This window comes from Lonchura striata, chromosome 3 (assembly GCF_050655825.1).
Source record: "Lonchura striata isolate lonStrDom1 chromosome 3, ASM5065582v1, whole genome shotgun sequence".
Classification (NCBI taxonomy): domain Eukaryota; kingdom Metazoa; phylum Chordata; class Aves; order Passeriformes; family Estrildidae; genus Lonchura; species Lonchura striata.
The window spans coordinates 48,473,607-48,498,688 of record NC_140705.1 but is presented as its reverse complement, the minus strand read 5'-3'; the positions used below and the strand labels follow the sequence as shown (position 1 = coordinate 48,498,688).

At 37.7% G+C, this 25,082-nt stretch overlaps 1 protein-coding gene across 3 annotated transcripts in view; it reads left to right on the top strand.

The window, feature by feature from the left end:
• The first annotated feature begins 1,055 nt into the window (after window positions 1–1,055).
• The window catches only part of ROS1 (ROS proto-oncogene 1, receptor tyrosine kinase), a 69,839-nt gene continuing 45,812 nt past the window's right edge, over window positions 1,056–25,082 (top strand). For 2 of the 3 annotated variants that reach the window (XR_014953726.1, XM_085575066.1), the window contains exons 1-17: window positions 1,056–1,395; window positions 3,034–3,087; window positions 4,925–4,984; window positions 5,658–5,684; window positions 8,327–8,387; window positions 8,974–9,122; window positions 10,347–10,485; window positions 10,972–11,173; window positions 11,833–11,909; window positions 14,081–14,203; window positions 15,163–15,347; window positions 16,451–16,548; window positions 17,075–17,586; window positions 18,192–18,404; window positions 19,277–19,387; window positions 19,870–20,051; window positions 21,017–21,208. Coding sequence is in view for 2 of the 3 variants with exons in the window: in XM_085575066.1 (XP_085431192.1) it covers window positions 1,273–1,395; window positions 3,034–3,087; window positions 4,925–4,984; window positions 5,658–5,684; window positions 8,327–8,387; window positions 8,974–9,122; window positions 10,347–10,485; window positions 10,972–11,173; window positions 11,833–11,909; window positions 14,081–14,203; window positions 15,163–15,347; window positions 16,451–16,548; window positions 17,075–17,586; window positions 18,192–18,404; window positions 19,277–19,387; window positions 19,870–20,051; window positions 21,017–21,208 (2,508 nt within the window). In the remaining variant the exon portion in view is untranslated. The remainder of the gene's footprint in view (window positions 1,396–3,033; window positions 3,088–4,924; window positions 4,985–5,657; window positions 5,685–8,326; window positions 8,388–8,973; window positions 9,123–10,346; window positions 10,486–10,971; window positions 11,174–11,832; window positions 11,910–14,080; window positions 14,204–15,162; window positions 15,348–16,450; window positions 16,549–17,074; window positions 17,587–18,191; window positions 18,405–19,276; window positions 19,388–19,869; window positions 20,052–21,016; window positions 21,209–25,082) is intronic. The other variant, XM_085575067.1, reaches the window with a different exon arrangement.

Sequence of the window (25,082 nt, the reverse complement as noted above, 5' to 3'; positions counted from 1 at the left end):
GGACAAGGAACTCTACAAGAGCCTGAGCCAGCAGATTAATGCCAACCAATTCACCTCTGCTGTTGCTGGGTTAGTGTTAACCAGTTTCTCAGCCTGTTCTATTGGATGACTACAGAAATGTTTCTTTGGCAAGTGAATGGGACTTTGAAAGGTATGGTGGAAAAGCAGGTACCCTTTCTAAGCAGCAATAACAGGATGCACCAGCCTCAACTGATCATCAGAATTCTGTGTTATTTATAAAGTAGCACCTTTGATTTGTAATGAGTAACACACATGCACAAAATGACATAACATTTGTGTGTATATATATATATATATATATATATATATATATACACACACACACACATATGTATGTATATATATATGTGTGTGTGTATGTAAACTGGATTAATCTTCTACTGGGGAATTACTCTGTGGCTATCTGTGCTGGTACAGCACAGATGTACCACAGACCAGAATCTGGATGTATCAAACTCAAATTTAAGGCTTGACTTTCCATGGACCTCTTTAATGTGAGTCTTCAACTTTATGTAAGACTCTGACCACTCTTTAAATCAGACACACAATTTATCTATCAGATTAATTTTTCTTCCATGATATGGATGCACACTTGTACAATAGTGCCTCCTCATCTAGTGAACCCCTAGCAAATTGGGTCTTGTTAGTTTGTGTCTAGGTTGCATCTGAGGGCAGACATGGGTCTGTTCTGTGTGTTATTTTAATGTGGAAATTGAACATCTGGAAACAGTCATTCAAATAAATAATTAATTAAAATTTTTGCCATGTCTGATATGATCAATGGTATTCTAACAAAGTTATTCATCGTCACCAACAAATTTTCTTAGTTGCATCCATGTACAAATATTTAGAAATAGCTTAATCTAGTAAAAATTAACATTAGGCCTTTTTTTCCCCACTGTTTCCTTGTTTCCGTGTGGCTTGGAGCACCTGATTAAAGGCATTGCACTTAGTTTCTGTTTTACGTTTATGATATTTGTGTAAGTTGATACACTGACTTTCATTTGTCAACTCTTTTGTTTCAGTGGCTTAATAAGAAACTATAAAATAGAGGTTGCATAAGTTCAAGACAAGTGCTCCAGGAAGCTGAGAAGTTATTGAAGGAGCGGAGTGTAAACAAGGATTCAGAAAATATTTTAATGATGTAACATGCAGAAATTTCACAGTTGTATTTCTGTCACCTAAACTAAAAGGAGTTTGTATGGCCAAGTTAAGAGAAGAGGCAGATTATCAGGTGAAATTGTTAAAGTTATGAAGAACAATTGCCTGTGGGTTTTCTGTCTAAAAAGGCTTGTTGCTTTTTTCTGCCTATGGATTTCTGCAGTGTACTGTGCTTTCTCAAGGAACTGTCAAAACTTATGTACAAGTAACCTGGTAAGTTTTCAAAACCTGTACCTAATCTTTTGAAATACAGATTGTTGTTAGCACTGTAAGAACTTCATATTACATGTCAGTGTTCTCCCTAAAGAATGTATTAAGAGCAGAGCTTGAGAATTAATATTTAACATTTGAATTTGTGGAATCAGGTAAGGAACAAATCCCACTACTCTGCATGTAATTACTATAAATGCTAACAACCCTGGAGGGTGGGGAAGATAAACTTGTATTCTTTCAGTTTATTCACTTTACTCATTCATTTCAGTCTAGTCCAGGTCTTTTGTTAGGAAAACTGTAAAGTCACAAGAAATCTTTTCTGTGACACACACAGCTATCCTGAACCTAGTTGAAGCTTAATTTTTAAGTTACCTGGTTTAAATTGTGGGTAATTCTGTAAGTATTAAAATTAGCCATCAGATCCTTAGTTTTATACTTTCTTAATATTCCTTGGAATAGTGTGAAATACATTCTATGAATGCAAGACAAAGATAAGCAAAACCTCTGAAATCTAGACAATTATTCTGCCTTCAGGAGTTGCCTCCATGCTTCTATTTGCCAGAAACATGTTGATGTGTTTTAGAGCACTCTGTGTATATTTGCTTTGTAAAAAAGACATTTTGTGCCTTGGTGCTTATTGTGGAAACCTGCTGCAGAGAACTATCAACTACTCTATTTTATTTCATACACGTCCCTGACAGTTTCTTTAAAACTATTTGGAGCTCTTGCACCAGTCAAAGAGTTAATTGCCTTCCCTGATGGAAACCTATCATGCAATGATAACTTTAATGGGGATCCTTTGATTTGAGTTTAAATTATCTCAGAATAAGAAATAAGCTGTTCTTCCTTTCAGCTTTGAAAGACAGGAAAATCACATTTATGTGAAAAATATAATCTCTGAGAGTTGTAAATTTTATTTTTCTCCTTTGGTCTACTTGTTGTGTTTGAATTTTATTTTATTTTATTTTTTTGTGAGAGCTTTGATTCTCACTATTGTCATGGTGTACTCATTCTGCTGAAAATTTCTTCCTGAGAATTGTTTTATTAAGACTGCTCTTACCTGGTTTCAGGTCAAAAATTTATGAGCTGCTATTCAGCTTCTCTAAGGTTGCCTCAAATCATTTGCACTTCAGTGACAGTGATGGGTTTTGCACACTTTGAATGATGTGAAAAAGCAAGCACTTTTGTTGGAGAGAACTTTTGGCAGGAGAAGAAGGGTGGTGGTGATCACCATATGGCTGCATAAAACTCCTTCAAAAGGTGGCCAGACAAAAGGCATTTAGCTTGAAGGAAGGTCTTTCCGCTCCCAAGAGGTCAAAGCCACTTGGCTTTGTCATTTAATCCCAACACATTTGTGAAGCATTTGTTATTGACTCAGTGAACCAGAATGGGAAGGTAAGAGCCAAATTCCTACCTCAGATAGTTTGACTAACACTAACTGATTTCACTAATGTCTTTGTTTGATGGTATCTCGGAAATCAAGTGAGAAGATAGTTATCAAAAAAAAATTTCTCCAGATGAGGAAACATCAACCAAAGAAAATCTGGTTTACAAGAATGCAATGACTTAATGTGTTTTAATCAAAGAATTCTGGGGAAATATTTTGAGTCTTTTAAAAAATGATATCTTTTCCTACAGGAAGGAGAACTTGGAATTACTAACCTTTGCAATGTAAGTGACATCACTGGAGCGGTGAGTAATGTTTTACTTTATTAATTACTGACATTTTATGTTACTGCTATTTGAATACAATGGGTACAGTGATCATATTTTCAAAGAATTCATTAAAATGTGCACAGTTGCCTGTCTATCATGTTACTAATTTGAGTGGGTAGATTTCGTCCAAATTATTAGAGACATGGCTATATTCTTTATTTAAAGAAAATGTGTAAAGGGTGATGATCTCTGCTGTGAGTTATGTTCACATTTGTGATCTACAAAGTGCATAACCTCTCATTTTTGAGACAATGAGTCAAAAATAGTGTTGCCTCCAACATGCAAATCATTAAGACTGTGTTATTCAGTTTCCTCTGTTCAGTTAAGTAGTTTAGTTTTCTCAGTGATTCAGTGTAAGAAAACTTATAATTGTTGAATATTTAGAGTTCTCTAGGACTTCAAATGGTTGTGTCTGTCATGAGGGCTTAACCTGAGCTTTTCATAGGAGCATTCTTGGAGGACTTTAGCTGATTTCCTATTTCAGATTGCAATTCAAGCTGGTGATGATAAATAACATAGAGAATAAAAATGTTCAGCTTCCCTGAATAGGCTGCTGAATAGAGTTTAAAGACTAACTGGCAAAAAAAAAAGATAAAAGGATGTAAAGGTATGCATGCAGGATGATAAGCATGGTTAGAACCATAGGAGAAACAGATAAAGAGGACTACAGAGGGGTTTTTGCAAATTATGTAAGAAGAATCAGCAGCTTATGCCCAAAGAAAAGGTTCAAGGAAAAGTCACCTTTAATATTGAAGAATTCAGTGAATTTGGCCACCAGAGACCCCTCTTGATAAACCCCAACAGGACTTCCTGTAGGAGGCAGATACATGGAAATTAGTTCTAGGAAAGTGATGTTTATGTGTTAGACAAGAAACACAATTTACAGGTATGATTATAGTAGATAAATATCTTGTTGTAAAGTCTCACAACACACACAGAAATAAAGTGTCCTTCTGTGTGTCCTGTACAGATGAAGAATGCCTGCTTTCTAATGGCTCTGATTGTGTTAGAAAGCCTTTTCCTGCCAATTTCAGTATCAGTGATTACAGATATTCTTTGAAGAGTGGTGGAGAATTTGCCACAGACTAGTGGCAAGTAGCCACTCACCACCTGGTATCTAGTGAGGCTGGGCCATTTATGATGCTGGGACCATAAAAGTCTTTGTTGTCACAGCAATACATAGCAAGGTTGACTTGTCTGTTTAAGTTACTGAGTATCTTTACTCAGTGTTATTAAGTTCTGACTATATTTTCCATGAGGCTTTGCAACACTCAGTATCAGTCTTCTGCTTCTAAAGTTGTTCCAGTTTTCCTTTAAAAAGAAAAAGAACACCACAATCACTAAGAAGTAGATGGGACAGCATAAACAAGAAAGGTCCAACATCAAAACTGAACAGCATAATATTTATTACTTCTCTGAAAACTCATAGTTTTTAAGCCAATGCCTATTGGCAAGCACATATGGGAGGGCTTGTGCTGAACAGCTTTCCTCTGTGCTTTGCTGTCCTGCACAATGCATATCTGCTTCTTCTACACAGAGAGCAAGTGGTAAAACAAAGCTGGGATGGTGGGAGCTCTTGCCTCATCGTAGCTGGCTGAGTAAACTCATTCCTAGAACAAGATGGAATTTGTTTTACTTTGCATTTGGTTTGACATGTAGAAGGGCACTATACAACGTAACTCTCTTACTGTAGGATCTGAGTACTTACAATACCCATATGTACCTTTAATGTATATCGCCAGTGCTGGAGTAACCCTTGCCTTTGAAATTCTGCTTTCAAAGTCATTTTTAAAACAATCCTCTGTCTTTGCAGTGTACACAGGGATGTCAGTTTTGGAATGTGACTGTACAAACCAACTGTCTGCTGAAATGTGTGAGTATTACCTGAGCTTTGGCTCTATAGCACTTGTCTCCAGCTTGTCAAGTATTGTATCCAATGGCAGACATTCAAAATCCAATCAGAGCAGTGTTTCTACGAAAAGATGTAGTCTACATTTTTTCTCTCTCCCTTATAAATCCTGTTTTGGAAAATTAGTAATTCTTGTTATTCAACTTGCCTCTAGTATCAAAAGTTTTCATTGAGTTTGTCAGAATATATGTATTTTCCAATTCTTTAAGCTCAACACAGATTTTTAGACAGTGAGAATGCACTAGTGCTTTTCAGGATTTTACTCTGCTGGGTCTGTTTCAGAGTTGCATGCAGATGTAAATGAAGCACATGGCCCTCAGTAGATTGATTTCTTGTTTTTACTGAACCAGATGGCTGAGAACTATCATTGGTCTGGGAAAACTGCCATGATAGCTTTTAAATTTCTAATTTTTCTGCATCTCTTGAACACCTGAATCTTATTCAACCTTAGCATCACTCTAATGTTGACTTTCTGTTTTTGAAGTGTAGGCTTTCCTTCTTTCATTATTTGCCAGTGGTAAGGTTTTGTAATGTACTTTCACTGTAAGAAATCCTAATAAATTGGTATTATCTGTTTGAAATACTCTGTGATTATATTAATGCTAACCCCACATTTTATTAATTTGTTTCTTGGCAGAATGAGACATACACTAGAGCATGTGAGGTAAGTTAAATGCCATCAGATCACTACAAAAAAAAAATCACAATTTTAGTGATTGCTATGTCCATACAGCGCTAAGAAATACAATGTAGATACACAAACTTATCAATTCAGGTGTAATTGTTTTGTGCTCCCTAAAGCTGAAGAATTAGTTATGTAGCTTTTCAGCATGGTGACCAAGGACAGGTTTGCATTAAAAACTGCTGTGTGACAAAGAGCATTGCTGTAAAGAAAGCAGACTAATCTCAGTTTTATGAAACAAGACAGACCTATGTAAACCGTGTTCTATGCTCTCACAAGAGTGTTGTTTATTCAGTTTTTCATTAATTCCATCAAAGACTACCCAGAGAGAATGCGTGTAATGACTGGCAAGAAGTAGAAGAAGTAGAAGAAAAGAGTGGGAGCTAGAAGAAAAAACTCTTGCCTGGATAGAACCTAAATGAAATAAAATGCAATTCAGTAAGGGACAACATATGGGCCCTTAGTAAGGAACGTCAAGTGATAAGTGCTGTGGATGGACTGGTGTTCACAGTGATGAGTATGGATCAACAGAGTGCTGGTAAAGAGATGGGCCTTTTCAGCATGAACATAGAGTGTAGTATAAGATAGGATAGGATAGGATAGGATGGGGTTGAGATGATTGAAAGATTGTGTTTGGCACTGTTGAGACCTCAGGATGAAGGCTGATCCCAGATGGAAGCAATACATTTCAAGGCAGTGGTGGAGAAGCTGGAGAGAGTCATGAGTAGAATACAAACCCATTGGCAACCTGGAAATTTGATTTAAAGGATTTTTTTTTTTTAATAGCTTTTAGTCTATCCAATTGTGATGATGACAAAGGTTTACTAATGTGCTAAATGGGAGTTTTGGAGCGTAGGAACAGTCCAAGAAGTAACCAAATTACTTTTATAGACACATAAAATGAGTGTGGGGGTTTTGTTGCTTTTGTGTTGGTTTTTTTTTTGCCCGTCTGGTCACACAATATGCCACTTAAATGTGTTGACTCTGCAAGGGCTTTTTTGGGATTATCTTTCCACTGGATCAGCTGACTGACTTGACTACCCACATGTCAGGCATGAACTGTGTCATTGCATCCAGAGGATCAGGTCATTGCAGCCTGCAGAACAAAGGAATAAGAGTGGGACTTTTCTTTGGCATTAGCTCAGTTCTGTTGTCTGAATACATCTTGGGACTGAAATCTGGTAGCATTTCTCCTTCCACTTAGGAACAGGGGATTGCCACTGAAGTTCATGGGAGCAGTCACAAGCAAAGACACCAGACTGTGGCTTATATAAGAACATTGCTGATGTATGGAGAAAATATGAAGATTTATTGTTCTCAAGTAGAGCAGCTGGCAAATTTACCTCAAAATTTAAGGTTAGGAGCCTTAACAATCTTTTTACCTCAAGCAAAAATTGGATTTATGGTTCAGGTTCAGACAAAAATCAAAAGAAAGAATAACACAACAAATAACAAATGTTCAGAAATACCTGTGTTCAATGAGGCAGAAGGCACTATGAATCAGCATGTAATCTGGGGATACTACCCCTTAAAAAAAATTAGTCATAAATTAAAGCTCCAGTGTACACTGGATAACTACTAATACCTGAATTTTCACCTGCTAACAATGGGGATAATTTACATGGAATTATTTTATTTCTCTGAATATGAAAATATTGGAAAAAATGATACATGGTTGCACTTGGCACTGAATATCTAGATGTGGCATAATGTATATAGGAATATACAGCTAAGCAAGTTTTTAAATCTGTCTTGGTTGCAACTGTGTTGTCTGAAATAACATGTCTTATCAGTTTCCATAGGGTCCTGGAAGTGTGTTTCCTTAAATCATAGGAAAAGAAATTAAAAAACTTCCCTCACTTGTCACAATGAATTGCTTCTGAATGATCTAAATGTTGATTATCACTTGAAAGGCTGCTGCTGTATGGAGCAAATGTCAAGATTTTAAAGGCTGAATGAACTTGCAGTTGTCTACATAAAAAGCAGGATAACACTCTATCTATCTTCCCTACCTGAACTGAAAACTCTGGAATTATCTGTTCTTAGGACATCGTTGTGGAGCTCACTGCCCTGGGGTATTTGTTATGTTTGCAGCTTGTAGGCACAACTGTAACAGAAGGAGTAGCTGCTGAGAAGGAAGTGTGAATTGGGCATGGCTGCTCTAAAAAATTGCCAATTTCAGCTATTTTGAAAATTCACTGGAAATACATTGTAAGAATGTGCCTCATTCATAGGGAATACATGAAGCAGGAAAGGGTGAAATGCAACATGTGGAATATATTAGTAACTAGTCAAAAACCTTGTATTCCTAACTCCATGGTCATCACTGAAGTCTATTTCCAACTGTAATGTAGCCCCCATGTTCATGCTTTCCACAAAGGCACAGTGTAAGGAGGAAACCTTTAATTTGGGGCCCAGTGAATTGATGAAAAGGCTCTCAAGAAAATCTTTGGATGAGTTCATGGTAGTTCTATATTTTTAGATTTAATGTAATTATTTCCACAGGGTTTGTGTATATGCAAAATGCCCACAGAATTTGTATATATTTAAAATGTGTCTGCATGATTCTGGAAAGAAGTTTGCCTTTACACAAAGCTAACCAGTGAGTTCTGTGCCCTACACAGACAGTTTCCTGTAAGTTTGGCTGTAGCTGTGCAGAGGATGCATATGGAGTTGAAGCACTAAGTAAGTCTGAATAGAGTCCTGTGTCCAGTTGACAATCTGATAAATTCATAGTCTTGTTCTATGATTTATTTAAAGAATAAGAATGTCTTGAGTATTTTCATTAATCAGAAAACTACCATTCTTTTCTTTTAATAAATACACTAAATATTGGAGTAAAACATTTTCCCACCCTTTCATGGACATGAGACTTTTTAAATCCAGTCTCAACTGTTTAAGATGATACCTTGGGTGAGTACAGTGCTATTGAAATAGTCCCCTTGAAAATACTTCCAGAAGTCTCTCATGCTTTCTCTATGTTTCTATTCAGAAAACTTTTACTAAGTAGCTGTAACTAAAAATGCACTTATACAAGTATGGGGTAGTAGTCACAATTGCTCACATTGAACTTGGCCTATTTCTATCTGACTTATCAAATTGTCTATTAAATTCCATATGAGTTACTCAGCAACATTTTCAGTATATTCTTTTATGTGTTTTTATGGGCTTTGCAGCCTTTAGGTGTGTGAGGTAAAAGTATTTTACCTTTGAGATGCAGGGATTGCCATGAAAGATTTTTTCTTACTGTTATATTGTATTTTCGCCTCAGGCTACTTGAACAAACCTAGTGCACCATTTGCATCTGTCATTGGAAACCACAGTGTCACATTAGGGTGGAAGGCAGCTAACATCTCTGGGGTGAAATATGTTATCCAGTGGAAGTTCAACAAGCTCCCTGGTGACTGGAGGTACACGGAGGTAAGGGAGGACACCTCCTTTTATATTGCAAGGAAATTGGCTCTTCTCTGCTCTTTTATTTATTTATTTATTTATTTTAGAAAGCTTTTGGATAATATGTTAGGTACACGAAAGAGATTTTCAAAATCATGAGTGGCATGGGGAATGTTAGGTACACAAAAGAGATTTTCAAAATCATGAGTGGCATGGGGAAGCTGAAAAGCTGGGGATTATTCCCCATTTCCTCCAGAATAGGAATTAGAGACTTTGATGGAAACTAGCAGGTAGCAGGTTCAAAACTAGCAGATGTATTTCTTCACTGAATGGGTAGTTGAAATGTTCAGCTATTTCCTGGTACGTGTGGATGTTAAACTGCTAAATTTAAACTCCTGAATATTAAAATTGCTAAAATTACTAAATACGGTTTGAAAAGTGAGGGAAAAAATTAGCAGTGGAAAAAATTGAGTTCTACTAAATGCAAATATTCCCATTGTTTCATGTTGAGTCATGCTTGTGAAATGCCAATGAGAACATTCGGGAGAAGTATGGCTCTAGGCTTTCCTCTCTTTTTTTTTAATACCTTTCCCTAGAGAATTTTTTTTGGTTCTTGTCAAAGCACAATACTTGGCTAGAAAGACCTTTGTTCTGACTCAGTAGAGTTATTCTCATAATTTGTTCTTTTGCGTCAGCTGTACACTTGTTATCTTGCCATCATCTCTATTGGACCAATTTACAGGGCATGACAAGTTGGTGCCACAAATCAAAGGTAAAGATAATTTGCTAAGCAGGAAGTTATTCTGAATGAATCATTGATGAAATAATAGGGAGCAATTACTTCAGACAATAAATATTTCAGTGTAACTAGGATCCTTTGTATCTGAAACCTGTGGTATATGTTTCAAATACATTGCTTGCAACATGTTATTTTTCAGCTTTTTTTTTTGTACTTTTTTATTAACATTTACTATTACATTGCATCAATCATTTGATCCACCTGCTCATTATTGAGATTTGGTGCCATGTTCTGAGGAAAGAGAAAAGAAAATGTTCTGAAGAGATAGAAAATCAATGCCTATGCTGAAAATAATTTTCAGAATTTCCTCTTAATTAAACTTAGGATGCTGCCCTTTTTTATCCTGAAATATATATATTGTTGCATGAGACCTCTTTTGCCCTTATAAGATCCTACATAGTAGCTACAGCTGGAGGAAGGAAAAGCCCAGTTGTGTTTGTGCATTTATCTAGGTAGTATCTGCAACTTCATTTACCGTCAAAGACCTTCAGGCCTTCACAGAATATGTGTTTCAAGTGGTTTGGATCATTACGTCTCAGCTGCAGCTCCATTCTCCACCTAGCCCCAGCTACCGGACACATGCTTTTGGAGGTAATGAATTGCACTATTCATTCCATCTTTCAAGACCTTAACGGAAACATTTGAGCTTCAGCGTTGTTTCTTTGGCAGAAAACTTTGGTGCCTAATCTTTAGAACCACATGTATGTTATCGCTTGGGTAGCTGCAGAAGACCAAACTAAAAAAACCTATAAGTTCTTTTTGTTTGACCTAGAAGATTTAGGGCTTCTCCCTGCTTTTGGTTTTAAAAGCAAGCACAGGAAAGTACATTGTGAGGACAAAATTGTGAGGGCACATGGGATACTTTTGTACATAATTATGCATGTATTTGATTGAAACACAGTCCTTTTTCCTGACCATTAAAGAAAACCTGAAATGCTGCTGGAATGTTAAGTGTCCCTAATAATATTTATTGGTGTATAAATTAATTAACTGGTATGCAACCTGAAAATGTATTTAGAAATCAAAATCAATTAATGTTTTAATCAAGTACCAGAGTCAGATATTTCTGTCTTGCAGTTCCTGCAACAGCTCCTGTCATTAAAGACATCCAGAGTTCAAGTCCAAACACTGTTGAAGTTAGTTGGTCTCCACCACTTTTTCCGAACGGATTGATTATTGGATATAACTTGCTTCTGACCAGTGAGAATCATGAATTGCTGAGAGCCTCAAGAGGGCACAGCTTTCAGTTCTACTCCACCTTCCCAAACACCACTTACAGGTACAAAAAGAAAAGACACCAGGTATCTGAAATGTGGCTAGGTATGAGGTCACACTTCTTGCCCAGATAGCACCAAATATGGTTTAATACCACTTTTGCACAATGTTGCTATTTACTTACATCCTTGCCAAAAGCAAGGGCACCTTCCTTGAGGTAACAGAGTCATCCCCAGGTAATTAGGCTGCTTTTGCAGAAGTCAGATTGTAAGGAAGGAAAAGCAACTGGATATAGGGCTGGGAGGCTGCATTTTCTTAGTTACTGTGTTAAATTTTTTTTAGGCTTGTGTGGCATGTTTTTAGTATAGCAGGAGAAAGATAGAGTGGAAAAATGTCTTCATTTTTATTAAATGCAGAGGTCTGCATTCTTCTTGCACTGATAAATACAGATCTTCCTTTGAAATGAAGTTGAGTTGCTGTTCTAAGTCTGAAAACTTATTTTGAATTGAAATTTAGAAGACTCTGTTGTTGTTTTCCCTTTGGGCAATTCAGACTTTGGTTGGTTTTGTTTTTATTCTAAATTTTCCCAGACATTATATTTAAACAGGCATTTTCTGAAAGTCAAGCACTTCTGTACCAGCTTCCATACTGGATAAAATGTTTCTCAGGCAATCTTTTAAAAGAAACCTGCTAACCAAAACCTATCTCTTTGGTGTACCATAGGTTCAGTATTGTGGCAGTTAATGAGGTTGGCGCTGGACCCCCTGCTGAAGCCAACATCACAACCCCAGCATCCAAAGGTACAAGAGCAGCAGAGTCCTTACCACTGTATGTTCCTGGGGACAAACTCATGTTCCCTGGCCTGCCACATTCCTGGCAGAAGTACAAATATTTAGACTGTGACTATGTCAAGGATTTGTACACTGGGGAGTCAATAGCACATCAGAGAGGGTCCTCTTCTTCAGCTGTGGACATGATAAGGCAGCACAGCATGGGAACCGTCCCTTAACGTGAAACCCTTTTGTCAAAACTTCTCAATTATCTTAAGCCAAATATCTGAAATCATGCCAAATTTAGTTTTGCTCTTTCATGGAGGTATTTGTTTTACTATATCAACTAATTAATATTGAAGGTAATGATGCACTATAGCTATTACTCAAAGAATTGCAGAATTATTAATTAATTGGCAGAGAAAGACACACATTGAGATAGAACACAAATAAGAGTGAAATCGATGTTCTCAAAATGTTATTTTAGGACAGAAAATAAAAGGCTTCCCTTCTCATGAAAAGATTCAGTTGTCAAACACCTGGAAATGCTTCAGCCTTATGAAAACACTTCAAGACTGTCTCTGAATTGGCATTGGTTAGAGGAACTGAACTTGCTTCTCTAGTGCTTTTTAAAATATTGGGTTTTTTTCTTGTCTGTGTGTGTTAGCTCAGACACACTGATTTTTCCTTACTTACTACTACACAGAGGTTTGCTCTAGGGTTGACTGACCCTGAGTTATAAATATTTGTGTCATTTTTGAAAAGTCTGGACCATGTTCACTATGTCAATCCAATTGCCAAGCAATTAATTTAACATAGAAAGCAAACAAACAAATAAACAAACGAACCTTATCACCCCCCAGATCCCCCACCTTATAGGGGTGGGGAATCACAACCTTACTAGTCACCTCATAAAATTTCAGTTGTTTCCCCCTGAATTGCACAGGCACATGCTTTCCCTTCGTGCTAAGACGACCAGGAACACCCATCCTCATGTATCATGTCCAGAAATGGTGTTACTGCATCAGGCACTGAGCTGTGTAGATCTGAGCCCGGAGAAGGGCCGGGGAAAGAATCTGATTGCTGCTGTAGATTGCAAGAAACATTACTCGAAAAGAGATAAAGAGGCAATATTGGCCTCTTATACTTTGCTCTGAAGGCATCATTATTGAAATTACTCACAGTGCATCATGTGAGAAATGCACACAGCTCAATCTATGCAGATTATTTGGAAATAAATTAAGACAGTATTTGATCACAGTTTTGTGATATCCTTATGAGGAAATGATATCTGATTGCAGACAGCTGCTTAAATTGCAGTGGAGTAAAAAAAGGGAAGGAATGTTTGCTGATGGAAGTTAGCCAAAATCATACTTGAAATAATACACCATCTTTAAAAATTAAGGTAACAATCAATTTAGCAGGGTGTGTGATAGATTTCCAAGGATCTGAGATTCAGAAGTAAGGCAAGCTATCTTTCCCAGGGCTAGATACAGCCCAGACAGAAGGTATGGATTTACTGTAGAGGTTTTGATGTAAATTACTTGGGCTTTTATAAGCATGAAACCAGTTTATGTGACAAAAACTATCCTTGTTGACTTTAAATTCTGTGACTTTATTAGCAAAATTTAATAAGTTTATCACCTTTGAAACAGAGAGATAATTATCCCATTATCATCTTCGTCTGTGATAGGTACTTCTTTTTGAATAAATCACTAATCATTACAATAAAACACATGAATAAATGTACTTGCCTTGCTTTTCTCCAGCTCTGTGGGATAATATTCTAGTTTGACTGGGGTTTTCAAAGAAGTCCAGAGGGGTTAAATATCCTATTTCTGCTGGATCTTGAAGTCACATGGATGTCTCTGTGCCTTCATTTCCCCAAGTCAGTAAAGCTTCATTTGCTCCAGCTTACTTTCCCTCACTAGGGAACTGACTATTGTTGCAGGAATGATGGTATAAAATTCACAGTGCCTGTTCTCACCCTGTGTGAGGAGCCAGAATCAACTGTAATGGTGAATAACTCCATATACTTTCAACACTCAAAGAATTTAAGTTTTGGTCACTGGTAATGTAATACATTCATACATACAGACATATGTAATTTGGGTACACATGCACATGCATGTCTATTAATGATGTATCTGTGTTAGCAACATGCTGTGGTCATCTAAATTCTGAATTTCTCTGTTTGCTAGTTAAGGAAAAAGGATCATGGCTTTTCCTATCCAGAAAAGAGTCTTTAAGGAAGAGATACAGAGGGCATTTCCTTGAAGCTGCTCAGTGCCTGCCAGATGGTATTATACACCACAACATCACAGGTAAAATCAGATTGGGCTCTCTCCTTTTCTATCAAGTCGACTAAGACCTCTTTACACCAAGGACAGAATGCACCTCACATAGCTAGAGACAGTATCTAGTCTCCCTTTATAGTCTATCAGGAGAAATAGGAACTTTCAGGACATGATTTGACGTATTTGAAATGACAGGCATTAGGAAGCAATAATTGGTTCTCCCCAGTGCAACTGTTTCTTCACTGTATCTAGGCAGCTGGTTCATTTTTTACACTGTAGGTTTCTAAATTGAGGTAAGAAGAATCCATGCTTCCCTGCAATTAATATCTACTTTTTCTCAACATGAATATGGGGAAATGAAGTAGTTCAAACTTCTGAATAAAATAATGCGGAGTGCTAAAAGATAGGGCCAGTGTGTTGGCATACTAATGAGGCATTTAGCAGCCAAAGTCAGGAGATAACCAAGTTATCTCAAATTACTCACCATTCCAATCTTTCTTATCTACGCTGGTCCTTGGTGACAGTGTGGAAATCTGAGTTTATCTACTGAATTTCTCAGAACCACAAAGGCTCCAGAGAAAGAATGTTGCCCCTGTCTAAATAGCCTTTGACAGTGCAGAGGTGGCACAGTTTATCTCAAGCTTGAATTCTATAGTGAATGGTGCTTTGTGAGGAGATGCTAGCTGCAGCTGTTTGACCTGTAGAGGGGCAATCAGTGTCGGTTTGCATATTACATGTCCTCTCTTTGTCTGATTACCTTTCTGAAGGGCAATTCTTTATAATAATGTCACTTACATATCAAATGGGAATGTTTCCTTGTTATCTGAAAGAAGACTAGAAGTGAGGAGAAAAAACAGTTAACTTTTCTCTGATGATGATAATGGTGGATTGCAGACTGAAAAATACCTATTTTTAAGGCAAGAATCAAAACAAACTGAGAAATGGAAACTTATATTATCTGTGTGCACATATCTTTCTATTTTTAGGTATTTCTGTGAATATTTATCAGGAAGTTGTCTATTTTTCTGAAGGGAATTCTATCTGGGTGAAAAGCATTGCAAATATGTCCGATGTATCTGACCTAATGCTCTTTTATGCTGGCTGGGGTAATATTTTGTCCATCTCAGTAGACTGGCTTTACCAGAGGATATACTTTGTCATGAATCAAAAGGTAATGCTCTAGCACTTAATTAATTTATTGCTTAATTTGAATCATTACATGATTAATTTTACACATAAAAATATGATTTATGTATAGATATGTATGCACAAAATATAATTACAAAAATATTTTAATATAACAATAATATTCACATATTTAGTAATTTAAAAAAATGTGACTATCAGGTCACATTTAAAGTAAACACCCTATGTAGAACTCTGGCTCCTTGCCTTATTTTTCTCCTTAGGACATAAGTGTTTTGGTTTTAATTTGTTTTTGAAACTGACTTCAAACCCTCCTCATATCCAGTATTGGCACACTATTTCTCTTGGTTACCCATCTACTCTGTTCATTTCCTACTCTGCTCATTTCCTACTCTGCCTCAGGAAGGTGGTCAGATAACTAGACAGTGATTTTACTGTCTGTCATAATTGGCAAAATATATTAAGTATTTCATACAATAGCAACAGCTCAGGTTACAGCTGCTTAAGTTTGAAGTAAAAATGGAGATTAACCCTGCACTGCTTTTCCTACTCATAAAACATCAGTTACACTAATGGTCAGACTTTGCATGTACCCATGTAATCCTCTAATGTACAAAGGACTAGAAACCTGCCCATAATGGTTAGTAGGGAATTTTTATTTTTTTAATCCTCTTACCATGTTTGATCTTTTGCTTACTGCACAGGGAACAGGGAGCAGGAAAAGCAGTAGTGATGAAAAGATAAAAATGAGCTGTAGATGAACAGACTGATGGCAGAGATGTCTGAATTCCAATGTATTGCTTCCAGGATCAGAAAAGCACTTCCCTTCCCTGCCAGATCATTTTCAAAGTACAGTTTGCCTATACCCTCCAAACTGAGTATAGGCAGTTGGATATACAATTTTCCCTCCAGCTTAGAGGTATGACTGACAGCTTCAGGGTAAGCTGTCATGGCTTTGTGTACAAGGGTTATACTTGGCTGACTGAACACTCAGGAGCCCAGAAGGACCTAGGACTGTGAGAGAGATATTTCACTCTCTTGATCCCCTGAAGGAATCTCAGGTCAGCTTCTCCAGTCATTAGCAAGCACCCTATGAATGCATCACCCGTTTTTCTTCTCATTCCCCAGATACATGTCTGCCACTTAGAGAACTGCACGGTAGCTGAAGACATCACTCCTCTTTACGTGATGTCCCCTAGGAAGGTTATAGCTGATCCCTATAATGGGTAAGTGAACTCCTTTGAGCACTTGGTGCCAAAGGTGCTATAAAGCTTAAAGCTCCTCTCTAATTTTCTCCACTTCATTAGTCATCTAGGTTCCTGTTTCAAGGACTTAAGTTAACAAAACAAAAGTGCAATTGGCAACAAATAACAAGCAATTGGAGCAAGAGAGGTGCCATGCAGCATTGTTTCATACATTTTCTTCTTTAGGGCATTAGCAGAAGAGCTAAAGCTTTTCCAATACAGAAATTTGAGTTTCAGAAATTTCATGCCTTTATGAATATGAAGCTCTATGAATTTTAAATGTTCATGCTTAGCATTTAAGGTATTATAGAAGAATATTCTACAATAATCTGCTATGCAAATTCCCAGGAAGTAAAAACTGATGTGTCTACTTTTCCAGCATATATATATTAATAATGCCAAAGGCATTCTTCTATTGTGCATAAAGACAGGCACATGTCTTAGCTGCTAAAATATTTGTGGCTCTACAGACTTCTTGCACTGTATTTATTTGGGTTCGTTTTGCCAGTTATATCTTCTGTCTCCTGGAGGACGGCATATACAGAGCAAACCTTCCACTCCTTCCTGGCACTGCCTCTGCATCTTCACTGGTGGTGAGATCCAATGCTCTGAGAACCTTCACAATCGACTTCCAATCTAAGAGACTCATTTTTTTCAACAAAACAGAACAGGCCTTTGTGTCAGGTTTTCTTGATGGCTCCGAGTTTCACACGCTGCGATCACACGTGCCATTTAATGACATGGAGAGCTTTGTTTATAAGGATAACACATTCACAGTCACAGATGGCTCGGCAGTTTTCCATGAGGAGGTCTCTCCAGTGGGAAGTTCTAGCTTCAATGAATACATTGTGGACTGCAATTTGGAGTACCCAGAGTACTTTGGCATTGGCAACTTGGTTTTCTATGGGCCATCAACTCAGCCTTTTCCTTTACCAACTGTTCCTCGTCTTGTCACGGCTCTATTTGGGTCGGACCAAGCCGTGATCAGCTGGAGACCACCTGAACACAGCATTGGAACCAGTAAGTTCAATTATTCTCCCTGAAGGCCCACTTCTTTTCTTTCTAGAGAAGTAACTTTCTGCTTTTCCTTTTCTTGGTTTGGGCTTTAGTGACTTCAATAGCAGATTCTGGCAGAAGTTATGGAATTATCTCTGTTTCAAAAATTTAGTCCATAATTTGCCAGTAAAAGAGATAAATTGTCTACATTAACACAAGTTTGTGTTGGTAACTCATATGCCTCCTGCAAGGATTTTAAGCAAAGCTTAATCTTAAGTATGTTATAGAGAAGCAGTAATGCTGGGTATTGGTATCACATAAAAAATGCATGGCAGAGATGTAATGGCTTTTGATCAGTGACTATGCTATGGTTTTTACCCTCTGTGCATGTGTTTTGAATAGCAGAAAATCACCTGGCCAGGGAAAATTTTTGCTCTAATATTCTTCTTCATGGAGGATTGAAGCATGGGCCAGAGGGGATGAGTATAAATTTTTAATGTATCCCTTTCCTAATTCCACTGCTATTGGCATTTTTGAAAGGAGTCTTCAATATACATCTTTCTCAAAGGATGTATATCCCCAGTTACAACCATTAACTCTTTGCTAACGTGATTATTTGCTTCACACAGGTTTATCTGCTTGGCAGAACTGGACCTACGATGTGCAAGTGTCATCTCATCACCCATTTGAGGAGGACTGGGTTGTCTCAAATATTAGTAACACAAGGCTTATAGTGAAGTGGCTGGCCAGCTTCACAGCATATGAGGTGTCAGTCAGAGCTGTGTCTCCTGCTGGTGCAGGGCCATGGTCAGAGTCATTTAGAGGTACAACTTTAGAAGAAGGTGAGAATTGCTTTGTCACACAGGAAAAATTGAGAACTAATTGTGTATAAATCTTTCCACCTAGTGAGGCACACAGTTTGGGAAAAGACTGCAAAATAAGGGGCACAAAAAGGTTTCTCTTAGCAATATTAAAGAATACAGGATAAGTAAATTTGCTTTTATTTAAAGTAGTAAGATTTTCAAACTAGAAGAATAATATTAAATATTAAAAAATGCATTAACATTAGTACTTTTTTTCTAATGCAAATACTCTATCAAAAATATTTTTTGATACAGTAAAAGAGGTGTTATCCCTTTTCATTGCTCTGTAAAGAACTTTCTATGATGAAGTGGTTTGTGCAATGCCCTGAGGGTCAAAGACAGTTCTTGGAAAAGTGCAGCTCACCAAATGCTGAAAATCCTTGATTTGAGCATAGATAATCAGGGGAAATTGATGTGTGCAAAATGTCTGAGATTTCCATTCTTTGGAATGTTTTTTGAAGCCTTGTTCACCCAAATTAACCTAAGTCCAAGGGGAAAATAGCTTTGAGTTTAAGGTGCTGGACTGGCTTAAGGGTGACTTTTACCTGACTTTGGTAAGGACTTTTACCTGACTTTGGTAAGGACAGGTCCAAACCCACAGTGTTTTTTCAGCATCTAATAGGATTCCAAATTGCTTTGTTGTTCTGGATCTGAAGCTGCCCTGAATCTCTGCATTTCTAAAATTATGATATTTTCATGCATTTCTTCTTTGTCCTTTATTCCTTAGGGCAGGGACAGTTTTAAAGGTGCTTTTTTAACTTTCCAGAAACAGGAACTTCTGCTGTTGAAATACAAATATTATACATAAATTGCTTGTTGGTATGCACAACTGCAGTTTTCTTCCTTTGTAGCTGAAGAAGAACCATATATATTGGCTGTAGGGCCTGAGGGTCTCTGGAAGCAGCGACTGGATAGCTACAGGCAAGGAGAACTCCTCTATCCTCATATAAGAAATGTTTCAGGTACATATTAAACAAATTGCATGCTGCAGCTACAGACTTTTTTGGCATTTGTTAGCTCTCCATAAATTTCACCAACAGCACTGAAAGATAAGAGTTCTCTAGACTTGAAAGGCATGCAGTGCAGTACAGCAGCTTCACTGAGCCAACCCTTTGGGTTCATCCCCTTTCTTCTATTTTATGAGTCAAATTAATCCTTGGTGAAACCCTTCTGACATTACCACAGTTACAGCAAAGCTAAAATCAACCATCTGAACTAAATAAATCTGTCCCCAGCATCCCAATATATGTCATACATTTATAATAATCAGGCTATATATGTACAATACATGTACATTATTTCCTATAATGAAGCATCTATCTTCACATAGCTGAGCCTAACTGTGCATTTGTATTAGTTTTTAAAAAGCTGAAGTGCCTGAATGTTTTTTATTCTTAAAAACAATGTTTTGTGTAATGCTTAACATCTTTCTTCTTTCTTCAAGACCTCGATTGGTATAATAACACTCTTTATTGGATTAATTCCATGGGGGAAGTTCAGACCTGGACATTGAACAAAAGAAAGGGTATCAATGAGAACACTTATGTATCTGACGTCAGAAATGCAAGGATGTTGGCCTTTGACTGGTTGGGTCAATGCTTGTATTGGGCTGGCAAAGCAAATACGGTAGGTATAGCTTCATTTCTTAAAAGAAAAAAATCCCTTAAGTCAACAATAAAGACTTGTAAGGCAGTATTTGGGAAAATAATCCCTACTTCTTGCAACCTGAGATAGATTTGGACCTTTGCTATTATAGTGTAAAACAAGGAGGTCTTTCTTTCCTGAAGTGATTTTCCACAGTTATACAAAAGTTTGACATAAAATATTCACTAACATTCACTAATGCAGAATACTGAATTCACCAGGTGCAAAAGAGGCAAATCAAACATGTTATCAACAGTTTTGTTGGATTCAACATTGTGAAAATAAATGAAGATAGTGAAAATGGAGGCTGCCCTGTTGATCTCAGCCAAGAAGTAGATGGACTTTATTTTAATCAAATTTGGCACTATTTGTTTACACAGAGATTTTCAAGGTTGACCTCTGCTCTGTGATATTTTGCAGATCACTGCAGTTAAAAAATAATTACAATTGCACTTTGTACACTCTCATATCAGGAACACTGACATGTGAATTATTTAAAAGGTATCTGACTTCAAAATTGTAGTGCTAATTTATGCAGTGCTGTCAAATTATGCCTTTCATTTCTTGTAAGTGCAAAGTCAGAAGCTGTTTTAAAAACTGGAGCTAGGAGGCCAGATTTCACACTGCCTTGCACCCTCATTTTCACTTGTGAATAGTGAATATGAAGTGGGTGAGAAGTTCTGTCAGACAGAAGGCTGCCAAAACTGGGAAAGCGAAGGGAAAAAGCTATTTCAGCTTTTTTCTTTTGTTATTTTCTGGCAAAAATTAACTAATAATTTTGAGTTATTCTTCATCCTTTTACTTCGAATGCAAAAGGTTTAGGCTTTGAAAGCTGAAGGATTGCACAGCATTTTGATAAACAGCTGTGGAAAAGTCACTGATGTACACTCAACTGATCATAGCTGATGATTTAGATGTGATGCTAAAGTAAATTATTTTGTCCCTAGATCTACAGAAAATCACTGTGGGGAGGCCATATAGATGTTGTAGCTCATGTTGTGTTCCCAGTGAAGGATCTAGTTGTGGATTCAATAAATGGCTATTTGTACTGGGCCACGATGTATTCAGTGGAGAGCACAAGACTGAATGGAGAGGAGTATCTCATGTTACAAGAGCAGCTGCAGTTTTCTGGTAAACAGGTGACTGATTTTTACTTTTCTTTCTTTCTGCGAGAGATGGGGTGGAGGGATGGTATGTGTTTTAGTATTTAGATCTTTTGAATATAGTCAGTGTTCATAGCTGTCAAAATTGTGGTTGTAATGCTGCTCCTTCCCACTTGGGAAAGGTTCTTTTTTTCCCAAATTATTTAAGTCTAATCGCCACTTCTGACTTTCACGTCAAAATATGGATCCAGAGCTTCATAGCATCCTGCCTCTTTTGTGATGTTCCCCAGCTTACAGGACCTGACAGGGCCAGTTTTGAGGATTAGCACTTGCCAGGGCTGCATTTGAGGTTGCAGAAGTGCAGTTACAGAAACAGGCTTTAGCCAGGGTGATGAGAGAGGGGAATGGTGTCTGGTCCTGCTGCAGCCTGGCACAGCTTGCTGCTGCTTTTGCTGCCACAGTGTTGGTGAAGGTGCCACTTCTGCCACCAGCAGTCTCCATCCTGCCTGATCCTATCCCTCATGTGGAGGCAGGAGCAGCAAGTTCAACACCCTGAGGATTGTCAAGGCTCTCCTTCCCCAGTCCACCCCTTCCCTTCCCCATCCTCTCTATCCCTTGCCCAAGTAAGACACAGGCCTGGCCCCAGCTTGGTCACTCTTGCTTTGCCCCAGAGAGCAAAGCAAGAGTGCAAAGCTGACGGGGGGTTCCAGAGGTCTGTGAAGAGGCTGGTGCTGAGCAGAGCAGCTCCTCAGGGAGAAGGGGGCTTCTTGCAAGAGTGAGTAAAGTCACTGGGCAGCACAGGGGGGAAAAAAAGGGATGGAACATTGTTGTTTTAGTTGTATCAGGGTGGAGAATGGGTCCCATGCAGAAGAAGAAAGGAGAGGGAAAATACAGATGCTATTTCCACCAATAGATCACCAAAAATACTTTAGTATGTGGGAGTGCATTAGCTCCCTTTTCCTACCTGGAGACAATTTGTTATGCTTCGAGGCCTGCACAGACAATCTTCATATCTCTGCTGAACTCTCCACTGCCTTTCTTCAACATTCACTCCTCTCTGATGTCCTATCAAATCTCTTAAAAACTTGGTTCACTGCTGACTCCTCATAGATCACTCTGATCTTCTCCAAATCCATCCTACCTCTGCCACCATGTGAGATTTGACCTCATTCTTGGTAGGTGGAATTTAGTGTTGCCTATACAATGGAAGAACTCTGAGTATTCTCCTTATGAAAAGATTTGTCATGGCCTTAGTATCCTTCCTTCCTTCCTTCCTTCCACCTGTCCTACACATTTACTCCTATTTAACCTGAAGCCAGGTTGTCCATTTGAGATCCTTTTCAGTTTTAGAGACCTATCTCACTTAGTTAGCTTTGTATCATTCCCCAGAACACCTGACTTTCTGGTCCCGAAAGAAAAAATTTGGTGTTTCTCTGATTATAAAAAAAGTTAGGCCTGGTTTAGTCCATGAAAGGGAATTAATAATCCAAAAGGCCAGCTAATCTCACAGGTGTTTAACTTTCATGAGGGCTTGGGAAGAAGGGAAGGCAGATTCTGGTGCTCCACCTAATATACTTGTAATCTTGCATACAGAAGAACTGTAAAATGTTTGTGCATGAGAGAAAGGTCTGTGCTGCAAAGGACCAATCTACCAGTACTAGCCTCGCTATGTCTCTGTAGAAGCTGGCTGGTGTGGACTGCCTCCATGGAAATATATATTTTGTCCAAGCTCAGCGGCACACTTGGACATATCTTCTGGTTGATCTGTGGCAAAGGACCAACATGTTCCAGTTTATTCTAGGTGGCAAACCTCAACTTTGTTGCCCTTCTCTTTTGATTCTCTACTTGCTTCTCTGGATTGCCTCATGCTAACCTCAAATTTCTCGTTCCTGCTTTCAAGAACCTTGGCAGCAGCAGGACTGCTTGTCTGGTCCTGTCATTTTTTTTTTTTTCTGCACCTTTCTCTATGTCAGTGATACCAGCCTTCAACCATTCACTTATTCACACCTCCTACAAGCAAACATCTCTCCTGCTTCTCTGCTGCCCTAATCTATGCACTGACTTCTGAACTCAGCCTCCTGCTGTGATGCACTGAGGCAAAAAGCCAGCTACAAATGTCTAGATTAAGGAGTGACCAGTTGTAGCTGACAGGTGTTTCTTTATGAAAATAAATCTCAGAATAAAACTATCAGAAAAAAAAAAAAAAAAGACAGTACAACATTCTTTAATAGTGGAATTGTTGAGCTTGTTGTTATTGTCTAAATATCAAGAGGCAAATATATGCTTGCACAATATGTAATATGTATCTTCCTTGCACAATGAAGTCCTTTACCTGAAAAGAGCATGTCTTACTTCAGTATTAAAACACAGATGTAATAGTTTATTGCTGTTATCCAATAGTCAAAGCATGTTCTCCATGTAAGAGGTTCTTACTGGTATTCACCATCTGTTTTTAATAATACTGAATTGCTGTTCAGCTGGATCTTCAGCAGTTTGTAGCTGTACTTCCTTTTAGCTTGAAATCTGAATGCTAGGAATAGGAATAGAAGAACTTACTGTAAAATGGCAAATATAAAGGCAGAGCTTTGAAAGTCTAATTTTTTTGGCAGGAACGAAATCCTTTTATGGCAATAAAAGGATTTAGGAATAAAATCCTTTTATTTTCTGATCAGTTGTTTAGCTCAGTTGGGGTGTATTGGCAGAGCTTGATTGATTTGAGCAGACCTGCTCTGATTTATTCCAACTTAGGATCTGGCATAGAATTTCCGAAGCTCTTAGTAAGTTGTTTACACTGTACAGTGTGGCTAGAACAAAAGTAGTTTTATAAGGGAGCAACACAGTGCATTATATGGAAGTGAGGCCAGGATCCTTTAGGTGTGGTTTCAATTTTTTTAGTCAAAGGGTATTTCAAATAACTAAGTTTATCCTGCTTCTCATGATGTTCAGTTACATTACACCATCACAAATACATGTCGTGCCCAGAGACTAGTACCTCTCATGAGCTGGGAAGTGCTGGCCTGTTTTTGAAGCATCAGAGAAGAGAGGTGTTAAACTAATGCCTAACTCCTGAAAATGAATAGTACAAATATTTATTTTTCTTTTAATAATGATGATACAGGGGTCAGGATAAAGAAGATGGACACATCTATAGGAAAATGTAATATTTGCAGAAAAAAAAATGGGGCAAGGAAGAAGGACCGAAATGTTCAAAAAAGCAACATAAATTCAGGAAGATGTCTTTTGGTGTTGAGCATGGGAGGGAGAATAGGTAAATGGGATAAAATATAGCACGCTGACTAAATATACACTTGGGCACATACATGCTGTGAGATATTTTTAACAGGACAACCTACAGGAGCAATCATTCAAACCTTGATTTTCTGACATACAATGTCAACAGAAATATGTCAAGAATGTGATTGCATAAGGAGCAACAGACAACTAAGTGATATAGCATTTGCTTTCCTGTCATCATCTTCTGCAGTTTATTAATGAAGAGTTAGGGGGAAAAAGGCTGTTCCACTTACATACATAATGGAAATTTAAGCTTATAAGAGAATAGTTATGACTAGTGTTTGCATGAGAAGTTTGAGAGCTGCTGGAAAACATGTTCAGAGAGGCCCCAAACAACTTGTTAGCTGTGCTAATGATATAAAATAGACTAAACTTGATAACATTTAGCAGACTAACTTATGGAAGCAAATTCTTTTTTATTCACAGAACAGATTATTAAATGTCTGATTTTTATTACTGTTGCATATGGTATTGAATCTGTTGTTTACTGCAGAAACAAGAAAAATCTATTTTGAATATTAGATCCTATTAAAAAGAGACAACAAATCTTTCACCTCCCTTAAAGGAAGATGAAACACTGAAGCAATGAACAGGAAGATTGTTTAATTTCCTCCCG